The sequence below is a fragment of the Pistacia vera genome, unplaced genomic scaffold (assembly GCF_008641045.1).
Source record: "Pistacia vera cultivar Batoury unplaced genomic scaffold, PisVer_v2 Contig42, whole genome shotgun sequence".
Taxonomy (NCBI): domain Eukaryota; kingdom Viridiplantae; phylum Streptophyta; class Magnoliopsida; order Sapindales; family Anacardiaceae; genus Pistacia; species Pistacia vera.
In genome coordinates this window covers 71,646-87,221 of record NW_022196246.1, presented here as the reverse complement: position 1 = coordinate 87,221, position 15,576 = coordinate 71,646, and the positions used below count along the sequence as shown (strand labels likewise).

The 15,576-nt window shown below is 36.3% G+C and overlaps 3 protein-coding genes across 4 annotated transcripts; 1 reads left to right on the top strand and 2 right to left on the bottom strand.

Annotated features, from left to right (window-relative positions):
• The first annotated feature begins 2,974 nt into the window (after positions 1-2,974).
• LOC116142802 (non-specific phospholipase C2) lies at positions 2,975-6,543 on the top strand. Its single transcript, XM_031428208.1, has 4 exons — positions 2,975-3,565; positions 3,915-4,522; positions 5,895-6,071; positions 6,159-6,543. The coding sequence occupies exons 1-4, from the start codon at positions 3,102-3,104 to the stop codon at positions 6,467-6,469; spliced, it is 1,560 nt and encodes a 519-aa protein (XP_031284068.1). The 5' UTR covers positions 2,975-3,101; the 3' UTR covers positions 6,470-6,543.
• Positions 6,544-6,671: 128 nt separating this feature from the next.
• Positions 6,672-11,193, bottom strand: LOC116142803 (hydroxyproline O-arabinosyltransferase 3-like). 2 transcript variants are annotated; one of them, XM_031428209.1, is made up of 9 exons: positions 11,083-11,193; positions 10,097-10,698; positions 9,559-9,626; positions 9,216-9,417; positions 8,748-8,845; positions 8,594-8,663; positions 8,422-8,493; positions 8,080-8,193; positions 6,672-7,144 (listed from the first exon to the last, which is right to left on the bottom strand). In XM_031428209.1, the coding sequence occupies exons 2-9, from the start codon at positions 10,478-10,480 to the stop codon at positions 7,073-7,075; spliced, it is 1,080 nt and encodes a 359-aa protein (XP_031284069.1). In that variant the 5' UTR covers positions 10,481-10,698; positions 11,083-11,193; the 3' UTR covers positions 6,672-7,072. The 2 variants fall into 2 exon arrangements, with proteins under 2 accessions (XP_031284069.1, XP_031284070.1); XM_031428210.1 differs by lacking the exon at positions 11,083-11,193 and adding an exon at positions 10,907-10,979.
• Positions 11,194-13,053: 1,860 nt separating this feature from the next.
• LOC116142818 (ABC transporter G family member 23) lies at positions 13,054-15,218 on the bottom strand. The gene has a single exon (XM_031428226.1). It carries the CDS (start codon positions 15,074-15,076, stop codon positions 13,139-13,141), a length of 1,938 nt encoding a protein of 645 aa, XP_031284086.1. The 5' UTR covers positions 15,077-15,218; the 3' UTR covers positions 13,054-13,138.
• Between the last annotated feature and the right edge of the window lie 358 nt (positions 15,219-15,576).

Below are 15,576 nucleotides of genomic sequence, written 5' to 3'. Positions count from 1 at the left end.
ATGATCCAGAGACATCAATGGACTGACTAACACTAGTCTGAATCAGAATTTTTCATGGTTATAAAGGCTGATCAAAGAGTTATTTTACCTAGCGCTGGGGCTAGCTTCAACGGTGATTTCCCATCCCCTGCAAAAAATATTTACAAATACAATTCTATCAGTTGACAAAACCTGCTTCATCAAAATTCATAACAACATCATACAAATGACATTCTAGTTTAGCTGTCTGAGTTCCTCAAAACAAAGGTGGGGAGGAGACAAAGGCCAATCAAAATCAAAGAAAAGCATCAATTTTGAGCCATGCTACTAAAGAATTAACCTCAAACAAGAGTTACGGATGTTCATCCAAACGTAAGGGATGTCCGTCCACAATTTATGGATAGGCGTCCAAAGTTTTTTTTTTTTAAATTTTTAAATTTTTATTATGGACAGGCGTCTGTCCAAAATTAAGGGACGACCGTCTATAAATTATGAACGGTCATCCTTAAATGTTTTTTAATTTTTAATGGACGTGTCCATCGAATATTTATGAACGGCCATCCATAACCTATGAACGGCTGTCTCTAAGTTTTGTTTATATTTTTTATTCCATTTATTGATGGACGGGCGTCCTTTTAATGGGAACACCCGTCCGTAGTAAATAGACCCCCGTCTATATAATATGGACAGGAGTCCATATAAGTGAACGACCGTCCATATTTGATGAACGGTCGTTCACTAGAAAAAAATTTAATAACGTAAAACGTGTGTGGTGTGAGTCATAGGACATGTAGGTCGATACAAGATTTCGGTGTAAGAATCACGGTGTCCCTATCATTATTGTTACTTTAGTTGTTTTTACCATAACAAAAGAAATTAGATAATCATGAGATCATATTTTTTGAAATGTTAACTGATTAGGGTTTTAAGGCAAGGAGAGCAAGAGATTGAGGCATGGTTATTAGTATCCTGTGATATGGTTTTATATCCTACGATATAATTCGATACAGGTTGCTAACGATACGTATCAAAGAGTGTATCATAAACCTTTTGATACATTAATATGTATCATACGATACGATACGTATCTATTCGTATCCTTAAAAGTATCGATACAAATCAATACGACTTTATTAATTTGGGCTCAAAACGCAAAAAAAATTCAGGTCTAATCCGAGTCACCCAATCCGGTTAATTAAAATCTATCCAAATTTACCCATTTTGCGTAGAGAAAGTGAAGAAGAATATGTGTTATCTATTTTGCATGATAATAATAATACAAGTGGAGATATATATATTGACATTAATCTTAGAAATGATATAGATTCTTAATTTTGTGATTAATTTTGATTTCGTAATACCATAATTTAAAGTCAGTAATACTATAAAATTCTTTAATTAATCTTTAGAATGATATTAATTTTTAGAAATTTTTTATTAATTCTACGATACGATATGATACGTGATATACTATTCGAAAAATTAGATTTTTGATAATACGTGATTTGAAAAGCATGAATTTAGGGTTTTAGTTTGGAGTAATGCTATGTGCACTAACTAAATTATACTAATCCAAGTACCAACAATTGAAATTTGGAAATTTTTTTTTTTAGTTTTCGGGGAGCTGACAATAAGAAAGATCTGTTACATCAATTAGTACTTGGATTAGTATCATTTTGGTTAGTTTCATTATTCTTTAGTTTGAGGCTGTGAGCTACAAAACATAAACATGTAAAGGAGTTTGTTAAGGCAAAGAATATACCTGAATTTTGTGGGTAGCGTAGAGGATACGCTAAGAAATTGATATTGTCATACTCATCATGATTTTTTGGTTGAGTTATAGTTGATGTAATGTATAGATACTATCTCAATTATATCACATAAATAATAATTGCAATGTTATGTCACTTTCAGTTTCACCATCATTTAACAGTAACTTTATTAATGTGATGTTATTTTGTTTGTGAATTGTCATTTTCACATTAATTCTTAGCCTTTTTAATATCCTCCAGGCCTCGCACATGAAAATTCACACATAAATATCATTATAAACAATGTGATTATTATAATTATGTATATCCAACTCAAATTAGCCCTACCATTATTATCTTTACATTTAACATGATTTATTATTAACGTATGTATTGTTCATGTTATACATAGAATCCTCCCATACGTAAATTACTTGGTTAATGTGATATGATATCACCCAACATTGTCCTGTTATAGACTTCCTTCTTTATTACCATCAGGATTAGGGATGTTCAAAAGAATTGATTAGAATCGAACCGATAGATACTCGGGGTTTGGTTCCGATTCTTACCCAGAACCGGCCATCAACGGATAGGTTCCGGTTCTTATAATTAGAAACCTGAACCAGAAACCGAGACTAATATAAAATAAAATTAAAGAGTAAGGGGTTAATAAAAACTTTTGTAGAAAAAGTAATGTGAATACATTTATATTTATATTTCATAACATTTAAAGTAAGTTTGTTTGACCTTTGAGAATCTATCTTTACAATGTAATGGAATTTGTAATTTTGAATTTATAATTTATAATTTTATTTTTGTTAACAAGTTCTAGGTGGAAGGGTATTTATAAGTTTGTAAGGGTTTTTTTTACCATTTTAAAATTTTTTAAAAGGTCATATAATTTTATAAGATACTCAGAACTGAAATCGAAATTGTTATTACAGGTTTCAGCTCTAAGTACCTAAGAACCATAATCGTTGATTCTGATTTTAAATTCAAGGAATCGTGGGTTTCTATTCTGATTTTAGCTCCTTAAAAAAAAAAAAAAACTAAGCACCCCTAGTATATTAAATATTATAGAAAATCCCTGACATTTTTCATCGGGATACCGGAGTTTCTGATCTATAATTTAATCTCCATCGTTAAAAATCCCAAACCTTATCTATTTCAAATCTCTTCTTTTAAAAAATCTTTATACATGTCACGGGAAGTGTAACCAACTAATGGACAAAGTCCACCTCCTTTAACATTAACACACTTGCCCTTTCCACCACAAACCCCTTTCCCATCAACCCTTCTCCTTCATCTCTATCTCCATTGCTATATATATTTCTCATTTTAGAGTTTTATTTTAACAAATTTAGAATAATGTTTACCAGAAGACACTCCATTTTTTGTCTCTGTTTTATCCTTCTTCTCCTCCATCATCTCCATGCAACTCCAATCAAAACCGTGGTCGTTTTAGTGATGGAGAATCGTTCCTTCGATCACATGATCGGATGGATGAAGAAACTCAACCCCAAAATCGACGGTGTTGATGGTTCCGAATCCAACCCATTATCATCCTCCGACCCCAACTCTCGCCGCTTCTTCTTCAAGAACCAGGCTCACTTCGTCGACCCTGATCCCGGCCACTCTTTCCAGGCCATTAGGGAGCAGATATTCGGTTCTAATGACACGTCAGCTGATCCCCCGCCCATGAACGGCTTTGTTCAGCAAGCTTTCGCCATGGATCCCTCCTTGAACATGTCTTTGAATGTCATGAACGGGTTTGATCCTGACATGGTCGCCGTCTACAAAACTCTTGTCTCAGAATTTGCAGTGTTTGACAGGTGGTGGTTCTTGAATCTTCTTTCTCCTGCAAAGTTATTTACACCTGTTGCTCTTGCTGACACTCATAAATGCCATAATAATTACACAGTAAAGATAATATTTACACTGAGAAATGGATCTATTTTTATCTTAATAAGCCGTGCAAGTAAGAGTCTAACAATAGTATTATGTATTTATTCGTTATTGGAATGTGGGAGAGTCGCTATCATTTAATGAAACCATCCCAATATTGCCACTGTAGTTCTGTACTGGTTGACGGTATATATATATATATATATATATATATATATATACATCGGTCAATTTGTAGGTAGCTTATTGATGGCATATCCATTTTATGTGTACAAGGTGGTTTGCATCGGTGCCTTCATCGACACAACCAAATAGACTATACGTCCACTCGGGGACATCAGCGGGTGCTACAAGCAACATTCCGTCATTGCTAATCAAAGGCTACCCACAGAGGACAATTTTCGAGAACCTCGATGCGGCCGGAATAAACTTTGGAATATACTACCAAAACATTCCGGCCACATTGTTCTATAGAAACCTGAGAAAGGTCAAATACGTTGGAAAATTTCACCCCTATGCCTTGTCCTTCAAGCAAGATGCAAAACAAGGCAAGCTTCCGGGTTACGTCGTGGTGGAGCAGCGGTACACGGACTCGAAAACTGAGCCCGCAAATGATGACCATCCATCACATGATGTGTATCAGGGACAGATGTTTGTGAAGGAGGTGTATGAGACTCTGAGGGCCAGCCCGCAGTGGAATGAAACTTTGCTTGTAATCACGTATGATGAACATGGTGGGTTTTTTGATCATGTGGCTACGCCTGTTCGTGGGGTCCCTAGTCCTGATGGGATTGTTGGGCCGGAGCCGTTTTTGTTCAAGTTTGATCGGCTAGGGGTTCGGGTTCCTACCATCGTGGTCTCGCCTTGGATTGAAAAAGGCACTGGTAAGTACATTTTTACCTTACAAAAAGTTAAATATATTTACGATATGATAAATTATATTCTCGTTTAGGGTTTTAATTATATTGTCGTAACTAAGGTTGGTTGTGAAAAACGTTTTCCCTCTTCAAGTCCCTCTTAAATATAACGATGGAAGTAAAAGAAAATACATTTTGTATAAATGGTTGACTTTTTCGATTATCATTTTTGGACAATTATAAGTTTTGGCAAAAAAGGTTTGACAGTTTTGGTCAAATAACATGATGTTTTGTTCGAGTAAGAAGTTTGGTCGAAATGATTGCCAGTTTTGGTTGAATAGTTGACTGTTTTGATATTATTACACTTAAGAATTGAAATAGTATCAAAATGGTTAATCGTTTAGCTAAAATTTTTAACCATTTCACTAATACGTTCAATTATTTATCCAAAAATGTCAATTGTTTATTATAAATATGTTTTTTTCTTTTTTTACCCTTTAAAACCTTGGAATAAATTAACAAAAACGATATTAAAGGGTGACAAGGGAAAACGTTTTTATATTAAACCTGATAGGTGAGAATTAAGAAACGCTCCCATTTATGATATTGAATTTAAAAATAATTAACATTTCACATCATACCATCACTACTCACTAGCTGGATGCCTGGATCATGTCTGTACTTGATTCCATCAAAGTCAAAAGAAATAGGCTGCTACCATTTCACACTACTTTTTTATAAATGGAGATAAGAAGATTAGATGAAAAAGACTCCCCACTTTGTTTTCTTCCTCAATTTGTCAAAACAACTTTGCATTCAAGCTAAGCAATCCACCCATTTTAAAATCCCCATTACTGTAATGGGTTGGTTGGGTTTGCTGTTGAGTGTTCAATTTTCAACATAAATCTGCCTAAAATTTTATCCAAAGTTGCATTTTTCGATTCTCCACAGACAGTATTTGTTTTGCTTGTCCCTTAAGAAATACTGCTAAAAAGGAAGTCGGTCTTAGAATGCTTTTATACATCAATAATGCTAGTCGTACATATAAATCTTATAAAGATTTTTATACAAAATGACGTGATAAAAAATAAGTGAAAGAGTGAATACAAAGAGTCAAACTCATCAAATTCACTCATTTATTCAATTTCTGTTATATCACTTTATATAAAAATCTTCGTAAACTTTCTTTGTGTTTGTAATATTACATTTTAATACATAGGTCTTTGCTTGTGGATAGGTATAAATGAAAGGGTTTTCATAATTTATACATGGACTGATTTTTACTTTGAGTTAAATATGAGGACAATAGAGAAGGACAACAAATTTTTATTACGAAAGACTTGAGATATTGTTTTATATGAGATGATAATCAGACTAATTGTATGATATGATAATGCAGTTGTGCATGGACCTAATGGATCACCTTATCAGACGTCGGAATATGAACATTCTTCTATTCCGGCAACAGTCAAGAAACTCTTCAACCTGCCCTCATTTCTTACAAAGAGGGATCAGTGGGCTGGCACCTTTGAGGGCATTGTCCAGACTCGGACAGAACCCAGAACTGATTGCCCAGGTTACTCACTTTACCCTCACCGGAATCATTTAACTCAAATTATATTTTGAATGCAATTAATTTGATTTCGATCTCATATTTGAACAGTGCAACTCCCGACACCAGTCAAGATCAGGCCGGGTGAGGCGAATGAAGAGGCGCAGCTTAGTGAATTCCAACAGGAGTTACTGCAACTCGCGGCAGTGCTAAAAGGAGACAATATCTTTACCAGTTTCCCAGAAAAAATAGGAAAGGACATGACTGTCAAGGAAGGAAAGGAGTACATGGAAGATGCAGTAAAGCGCTTCTTTGAGGCAGGAAGACTCGCTAAAAGAATGGTAGTTGATGAAGAACAAATTGTACAAATGAAGCCCTCCCTCACTACAAGATCATCAAAACCTTCTATGAAGCAGCCATAATGAAAAACAGAAACACAGAACTGCATTGTATCTTTAGAGACATTAACATATAACAGTAGTAATGTTTCTCTGAATCTAAGAAAATCCAATAGAAGTTAGCAATAACCCGGTTACTATCAACAGTTAGCAGGAACAAACTATCAAGAAATCATTCCAAAAAACTAATATTCGCCTGGTGAAAGATCAGGTCCTAGAAAATTAGCATTTGAGCCATTTTATTCTCATCAGAAGTACAAAGAAATGCTTCGTGCACAACGAAATTCTATGTCTATATCAACTGGAAATTTTGAAAACAAAATCTGTCCATGTGTTGTTATCTGAACAAAAAGACTATAACAAATAATCTCAGCAAGGAATTCTGAATTTACAGGTTTGTAACATTCAGCAACAAATTTCAACTATATACTCTGAATGTAAACAAAATGAGAGCAGAAGAATTTAGAGGTCTGAATAATCAAGGGTCCCTTATTTGATTCGTGATTTTCTCTTCCCCCCTATACCAACCTTTTGTTACCTGTGATCCGAATCAACAAATCTCTTCCTGAGATTGCTAGTAGCAATGACCAAGCAGAAATTCCACCAGCGTGTGATCTTCCATTGATATCAGCCACTAGTTAATGTGTCCCACCCAGGAATGTTAGCAGTAGCCTCGTTCACCATCTTCACAAGTCTCACCTGCAAACAATCACAGGAAGCATAAATAGAGAGAGAGAGAGAGAGAGAGAGAGAGACGGAGACTGCTTTGAAATCCATGACTGTCTCAAGCAAATGAGATGGGGTATAAGAATCAGAATTAAATGACATGAATACTCTTATTAGGCATTCGGATGGCATAGAATCAGTCATTTGAATAACATGATAATAGACACCTTGTACTCTCAACATAATTTAGCATTTAATATTTTACTTTCTCTTCTTTATACATATAATAAAGAAATAAATAATCTATGGAAGAATTCAAGTTCATCTGGAAGAACTGTTTCAACCATACAGATCAGTGGCCCAGAATTCAGCGCACAATTGTAAGAAAAGCAAATCAAAGATTGGACATTCAGACATTCCTCTGATTTATACTCCTGCACGAAAGATTATATTTAACTGTTATAGAACCAAATACAAATGCTGAAAAACAAATTCCAAATCCTGAATAACAGCCTCAAACAGGATGCTAGAGAGGACATTGACAGGACAGCCACATAGTTAGATTGGAGAAGCAACAAAGTTTCAGGTTTTATGTGTAGTAGTACTAACCAAGATGTTTTATGTTAATACTGTAATGAAAATGTAAGACCTCGTTACTAAATTACTATGCATGACCTGTAACACAGAGCAGCAAAAATATCCTGGGCAGCCAACTATTAGCTACAGCCATTAAATGACTAGTTACAGATTCATAATTTGGCCATTAATTTACCTTTTATCCAGGATTCCAGATCCTCTTATTGTCTGTTCTACAAAATGAAAGAAATGTGCTCTAGGACTGGGGGTTTCCAGGTTTGGACATCATTACCACTTGTATAGTATAATTATTTAATTAAGTACGAGGATATTCTTGCATATGGTTTCCCAAATAGCTCGTTACTAAATATGGGGCAGAATTAAGGACTTACCACACTTTCAGGAACTCCTGGAGGGGGTAAGGAGAGGTTTCTTGGTGGAGGGCCACTAAGATAAGATCTCTTGTCAAAACGCCATTCTCCGATCTTCCCATATGTCAACTCTCCCTGGATTACAGCAAAATTGTAGTTATTACTAAAGTATGATCAGTACACAAGCTAGTACAAAAAACTTAAAGAAAAACAGTTAGGATCATCAACCTCAGAAAAATATAAGCAAAACAAGAAAGGAAAATATTTTTTATGAAAAAAAAAAAAGAAGTGAAACAATTACAGTTAAATCATTAAGTTCCTAAGACTATCCCCACATACACAGACGGCAAGAGAGTGTTCTACCTTTAAAGAGTAGTCGCATCCATAAGTATAATGAATTATGAACTTCTTCCCTACTTCTAAATCCCATGGTGGCTGAAAACACAAAAAGATGCAAATTTATGATGTATGTGCAACTTAAAGAAATGGTATAAATATACAAAATAGCTTTTGATGCATTGTGTATTGTAAGAACCTGTAGCATAAAGTCTTTACGAAGTGTATGCCGCACCCCATTCAATGCAGAAGCTACAGCGTAAGCATACCTTAGTGCAATAAGACATGTCAGCAACATCAAAAGCCAGGATCAGAAGACGAGTAAATAAAAATTTTGCTTAATTAAGACGTACATTTCTAGCACCCATCCAAATGCCTTATCAGTCTCTGGGTCATCTTTCATTTTTAAAGAAACGTTCAACCACACAGGTGAAATGTCCTCTAGCAAAGACTGAAAAAGACATTTTAGTCTACACACATAAATAATATAGAGAGGGATCAGGGAGAGAAGGCAATGATCAGCAATCCATTCTTTTGACCAAAATTATGGCTGCAACTTCTAAGATTACTAGATTAATAAATTTTAATAGATACAATTATATATGATTTGCCAAATAAATGCACATTGAGAACAAAAATGTAGGATGCAATCTCAACCGTTGAAAGTAATAAATCTTAAATGGTCTAAAAACTGTGTTATGTTTTGATTGGATAACTCCAGATAAATCCGTAGAAAGTTAAAAAATTTACAGCAGCTAAACACTCAGCCGTGCAAGATTTGAGCAGTTAGTTCATATAGTTTATAATAGCAGAAAGATTACCCTTCTAATGATTACAGGAGAGTTTCCAATTGGATCAATATTCGTCACTGGACCCATTTCTTTGGGATAAAACTTCCTAAGAATTTTCTCATGTTCAGCTGGTTTAATGTAGAAAAATGGGTAACCTGCTGGATTACTTCCATGAGCCAAATTAGGTAACGGATTAACAAATATGTGGTCAGGCTCTGCCATGAGGATGTATCTGCATCGGTTACATAATCCATCATTTTCAGATTTTATACATATGAAAATTAGTTATAAATTAAATCACTCAAGCTTCAATTGCTGCTTTAACAGAAGAAAAGTAGACAGACAAGTATATATCATTAGTTTGGGCACTAACTCTTCATCAATTGTTGCCTTTTCCAGCCATTGCACAAAAGCCCAGGGTCTGTTTAAAACTATATATCCCTGGATAGAACAAAAAGTATGCAGTACAATTAAGAACTAGAGACCTTTGCAGATAAGAGTGTATTACAGCACAATGAAGGATGGTTACTAAAATTAGCAAATGGAAGATTCAGATGAATCAGAATGAGTGTACATCAGTTGTCTACCGTCAATCACGGTAGAGAGCATTAGAATTTCCAAATGCAAATGAAAAGTCGTTTAATCATATTTGAATAGCTACAATTATCAAATTGGATCACTGGTTTAGTTCACACACACCATTCTTTTAGTTAAGGTAATGTCGTTAACAAAATATATAGCCACAAACTAAATTAACAATATTATAAGGTTTTTGATGAACTTGAAGGAGAAAATGGAAACAAAGTGCACATGTGATGAGCTATATTCCAACTAAATAGGTGTAAGACATTATGAGAAATAGTATTTTCTAAATAAGTGATACAGAAACAGCAAAAAGTAAATATTCTCACCCGGTCAAGACCTTCTGGAAGAGGATCAACAACAAAAGAGGGAATCTCTTCCATCAACTTGTCAGGCTTTCCTGAATGCAATATTCGTGTAAACTTTCCCATATCTGATCCAGGCATATCTTTTACTTTCTTATACCAGTAATACATAATGCGAGACTGCCATTGGCTATATGGAGCATCAGTTGCCGTAAGGGCAACATGATATTTCAAATCAGAACTCCCCACTCCAGTATCAGCATCTAATGTATTCAATTCATCTCCTGCCCAGGAGGCCTTGTAGCTTAATGCCAAAGTTATTAAATTATATGTTGCAAAGAAAAACCCAAGTGCCAAAAGCACCAAAACTAATGGCGATGGATGCCCTGTACTTTTTCTGCCAATCATTTTACAACTCCTAGGTCCTAATGTACAAATATGAATAAATTCCAACTCCTTATTGATCAAATAAGCTCATTTAGCTATCTGGAACAACACTTAAATGCAATCAAAATACTCATAACATGGAACCTTCAATTCACAATTCCAATAAACAATTGCAGGAAGCAAGCACCACCCTTGTTTAAACGAGTCAACCACAAACCCAGATACAAATAACGATAAATCTGCATGAGAATAACAAAAACCAACAGTTAACTCAATAAACCACCAATGAAAAACCACTTTTTCATAACCAAATACAAAACACAGAAGGTAAAAAGATCAAAACTACTGATCCTAATACAGTACAAAACTCAACATACTCATACTTCTCCCAGAACACTTTTAAGCCAAACATCAATCTAATCCCTTTCCACATCAAATTAAACATACCCAGATCTGAAATTCCACTTAAAACCAGAGAAACAGAAGAAAATGAACACCTAAACACTGAAATAACATTTAAAAAAAAAACTTCAAACCGAAAAAATAAGAAGAGAGCCATACGCATATACTTATTAACATTAAACAACATTGAAGTTTGAACAAAAAGGAGAGAAACGCATTACCTGAAACAAGTTTCAAGACTCCAAATGGTTCTGCCAGAGAAAGAGAGAGACTTTTCAACGCCCCTGTTGGCAGAAGACGCGGAAGCTTGACCAGTTGTAAATTTTTTTGAAGTCTTCTATATATATATATATATATATAATATTTGACCAACTACTCAAAGTGAAGTGGAGTTTGTTGGAAGTTGATCTGGACTTGATTGAACTCAACTTACCAATTATATTTTATATAAATGTGAAACAATTGCAAATGGGTATTTTGGTTTGTGTTAGACCGTTAGTGGAGATCAAGTATGCTATATATTATATTAAATATTATTTAATTTTTATAATCTTTTTCATCTCAAAGATACATGATATGAACATGCTCAAATTCCTTGTACTTTTCTTTCCAATTGCTCCCTAGAGCTCTATTCAATTGCCATCAACTTCTGTCAAACGTTTTAGTTCAGTTTATTGATGTTCAGAATCTATATCGCGAGTTCAATAGTTTCAACGAATTTATCAAATAAAAACAAGGGATAATAGTAATAATCCTGTGGTTAACCCGAACATTTAGAACCCCTTTAGTTTAGAAAATAACAGAAAAGCCCCTGATAGTAGGCATGGCAATGGGGCGAGGCGGGGCGGGGATCTCATTCACCGTACCCATCCCCACCCTCAAAATCACTCCCCACCCCCGCCCCATCCCTGTTACAGGGATGATAGGAATTTCCCTTCCCCGCCCCAAAGGGGAATGTTGGAGGTCCGTCCTCGCCCTATTAATTTTACACAAACATAAATTAATTTGAGCATTACCAAACAAAATAGTTAATTCTCGTCCACATGACAAACACTTAAATTAATTGTTTAAACATATGGAATTTTACATAAATATGGGTTAGGGTTTGTTCTTATTCAATTGTTTAGGGTGAGGGAAATTGGGAATTATAGGTTTATATTATATACGGGGTGGAGTGGGAGTGGGGGAAAGGCATCACCCACCCCTGCCCCATCCCCGAGGATAGAGATTAAAAGTTTAAAACGCCTCCCACCCCCGCCCCTATCCCCGAAAAAACCGAGGCTTCCCTGCCCCATATGAGGGGGCGGGACGGTTCTTCGAAATTTCGAGAAACATTGTCATGCCTACTAATCAGCTATGAGTAAAACTATCCGAACCTGCAAACTCAAACGAAACTGAACAATTTGGTTTGGGTTGACCCAAACAAAAAGCTCGAACCAAACTATATCACATACGTATTATATACTATGAGAAAATAATTTGAATAGATTTATCATAAATTAATATATAATATGAACTAATTGTAGAGAAATTGATGAACAGATTTAATAATTTAAATTGATGTGTTTTTATTAATAAAATGTACTTTATAGACATGTTTTTTAGTAATTTCAAGAAGTATTTAATATTTTCTGGGATTTAACTCAAGCATTTGCGAGGGGGAAGAAAAGATCTTTTCTCTCTAGCTTGGCTTTTGAATGTGCTATGAGATTACGTTCCCTAGGCTGATACGTATGGTAGAAGTAGAACTAATCCTGCAGCGATGACTTTGAATGAAGGATTTTCATGTCCTCAGACCCACGCCACTTCGGAGAGTGACATGAAGGAAAAGAGGTCATCCTATCTCAGTGCATGGGCGGCGTCCCGTATGTGGGTCTGCCTTTCCAGGATTTGATGATCGTTGGTGAAATAGCGTATAGGTCTGGGTGGGATGAGCAGTTGAGCTATTCTTCGTATCGAGGGCCCATGGCCATTCTGTCGAGGATTGGAGATACCAAAGCCCCAGGCCCACGGGGTCCGGGAGGACTACCTCCCAGGAGCTTTGACCCCCTTCCAATGACTGGAAAGAGCTGGGTACTGGGTAGAACGAAATCAACCCAGTGCTTGAGCTTAAAAATTTGTTCAAACTAATGGAATATATATATATATATTATCATCCTCAGCAAAATCTATTAATTTTGTACAAACAAATGTAAACCAACTTATTTTATGAAACTAAATCCAACAAATATAACTATCAACAAAACAAATATCTAAGACAAACAAACACAAGCTCTCTCAAATGGTAGTTTTTGAAGCTCTTCGAATCAGAATGACCCAACAAAGGATGCGATACAACACAAAGAACCCAACCATTATCCCAACATTCATCCACCGCCCGTCTTCTTCAAGCCCTCGATTCCTTAACACATCGTTTCCCGTAAGCAAACACTCGGAATGATCCTGAATTCCCCATGAAAAACACTCTCCTCTCACGCTCCAATACTCATTCGTCAGCATCGAATCCAACGGATATCGGTAAAGCGAAACGTAGTACATGAACAACCAGTATTTCGGGATGTTTTCTTTGGGGATGAAGTAGCCGGAGAACAAGAAGAAAGCTCCGAGAACTGTGCAGATTAGAGAGTTCCCTGAAATGAAGTCGGGAGAGACTGCACTGAGGAAGAGAACGAGAGAACTCGCCATCAGAACGATCAGCCAAACCACGAAGGTGAAAAATGCGAAGGCGGAAATGGACGGGTTTAGGCCTACGATCCAGTAAACGGGGACGGCGAATAGAAGAGATACTGTAAATAAGAAGGGCAAAAACACGAGCGTGTTGGCGATCATATAGGAGGAAATTTTGTAGGCTTCTCTCGACGTTTCCTTCATTAGAACTCGCCGCTCTTGAAGATAAATGGGAAGGGCTTCGACTGTTGAAGAGAGGAGGAAGCTGAGACTGAATGCGAATAGGCCTAATCGCTCTGCAACTCCGGCTTCATCCTTTCTCACGTTTATGTACACACTTCCTAATCCGAATCCTCCCACAAGAGCTTGCATTGTTCGTGCCAGGAACAGCTGCTTTGTTCGGTAAATTATCTTCCAGAATCTTGAAATGAGAACTAGGATCTCGTACAGATTGAGGAGATAGATGGCGTTGTATTTGCTGTAGTTCTCCTTATGTTGTTGAGCTCTTGACCCAATTTCTTCGTCTGAAGATATGGAGTAAGAATATGATGATATGTAATTTTTGGAATAAGAATTATCTTCCAATGTTTGTATAATTTCCATGGCAAATTCTAGAGCATTCAACTGCACGGGAATTTCATATCCCAGATTGATAATCGTTTCCTCAAGCGATTCCAGGCTGCCATTATGGACAACCGAGCCGTGAGAAAGGATCAAGAAGTTTGAAATATACTGAAGAATCCTGTAACCCGGCTGGTGGATAGATATCACAACCGTCCTTTGCTTTGCTTTCGCCATTGAAGCGAGGAGCTCAATCACTTGAAGAGCTGAAGAACTGTCCAATCCTGAAGTTGGTTCATCCAAGAGTAAAATCGATGGATTGTGCATCATGTCAACGCCAATCGAAACCCTTTTCCGTTCTCCACCGGATATTCCTCTGTTCTCCTCGTCTCCAACGAAACTATCTGCAACATGCGAGAGACCAAGTTCATGCAGAAGGCTCTCAACCCGCTCTTCTTTCTCCCTTGAGCTCATCTCTTTCAGCCTGAACTTCGCGCTAAACATAAGCGTTTCTTTTACTGTGAGTAAAGGAAGTAAATCATCTTCTTGTGCCACAAATCCACATATCTTCCTCAATTGAAACGGACTAATTATCGGATGGTCATTAATCGCTATACTTTTAGCATCAAAATCTGTCTCTCTTATCCTTCCTGATATTATCCGAAGGAGACTCGATTTTCCGGTCCCGCTTGGGCCAACAATAGCGAGAATTTCAGAGCCTCTGGCGTCGAAAGACACCGATTTGAGTATGTCAATCGCTTTAGGCTTCTTCTTCCCCAAGTGACAAAACGAACTGTTTGGTTGAATGCTATAGGAAAGGTTTCTTACAGTTAGTTTTTGGGACGTTTTCGCGGGCGGTGGCGGCGAAGGGTGGTAAAAGGAAGAGGAGTGGCTGGTGGATTCGTCAGGGGAATTTGAGGTGGAGAAGAGGACGACGGAGTCCTCTTCAAGGCTTGGCCTTGGTTGTTGGAAACAAGATACAGCCATGGATGTTGGAGATGGAGTTTCTTTGGGAAAGTAGCATGAATGGAGAAGGCTTTGAAGTGGAAAAGATGATCACAAATTAATGGAGGTTGGACCAACTTAGATTAATTGTTGAAGAAGTTCTTGGAATTCTGGTAAAGGTGGTGAAATGTTTGGCAGTGTTGGTGATCTAAGGATTTTGACTTAAAAAAGTTTTACGTATTCTAGAAGTATTAATCACTTTGATTTATTTTAGATTGAGTGTGATTATGATGGAGCTTGAAATTAATTCTCCCAATGTATGTATACACATAAATTTTTAGATATGGATATTTATATTAATTTTTATGTTTTAATTTCAATTCGGTAGAAGTTGTATTTGCCTGCATTACCAATTTGGTAAACTATTATGGTGTACATATATGGTTTGGTTTCCTTCACCTTTGAATTGATTTTTGTTTTTGAGGTAAGTTGTATCAAAGTCTATTTATCATGTTATTATAGTCACGTTTGTTTCCCGTTTA

Coding starts and splice junctions, on each gene's coding strand:
- LOC116142802 (XM_031428208.1), top strand. CDS start 3,102: ATGTTTACCAGAAGACACTCCATTTTTTGTCTCTGTTTTATCCTTCTT. Junction 4,523..5,894: donor TTGGATTGAAAAAGGCACTG/GTAAGTACATTT, acceptor ATGATAATGCAG/TTGTGCATGGACCTAATGGA. Junction 6,072..6,158: donor ACCCAGAACTGATTGCCCAG/GTTACTCACTTT, acceptor ATATTTGAACAG/TGCAACTCCCGACACCAGTC.
- LOC116142803 (XM_031428209.1), bottom strand. CDS start 10,480: ATGATTGGCAGAAAAAGTACAGGGCATCCATCGCCATTAGTTTTGGTG. Junction 9,418..9,558: donor AAGGCAACAATTGATGAAGA/GTTAGTGCCCAA, acceptor TAACCGATGCAG/ATACATCCTCATGGCAGAGC. Junction 8,664..8,747: donor TTTGGATGGGTGCTAGAAAT/GTACGTCTTAAT, acceptor TATTGCACTAAG/GTATGCTTACGCTGTAGCTT.
- LOC116142818 (XM_031428226.1), bottom strand. CDS start 15,076: ATGGCTGTATCTTGTTTCCAACAACCAAGGCCAAGCCTTGAAGAGGAC.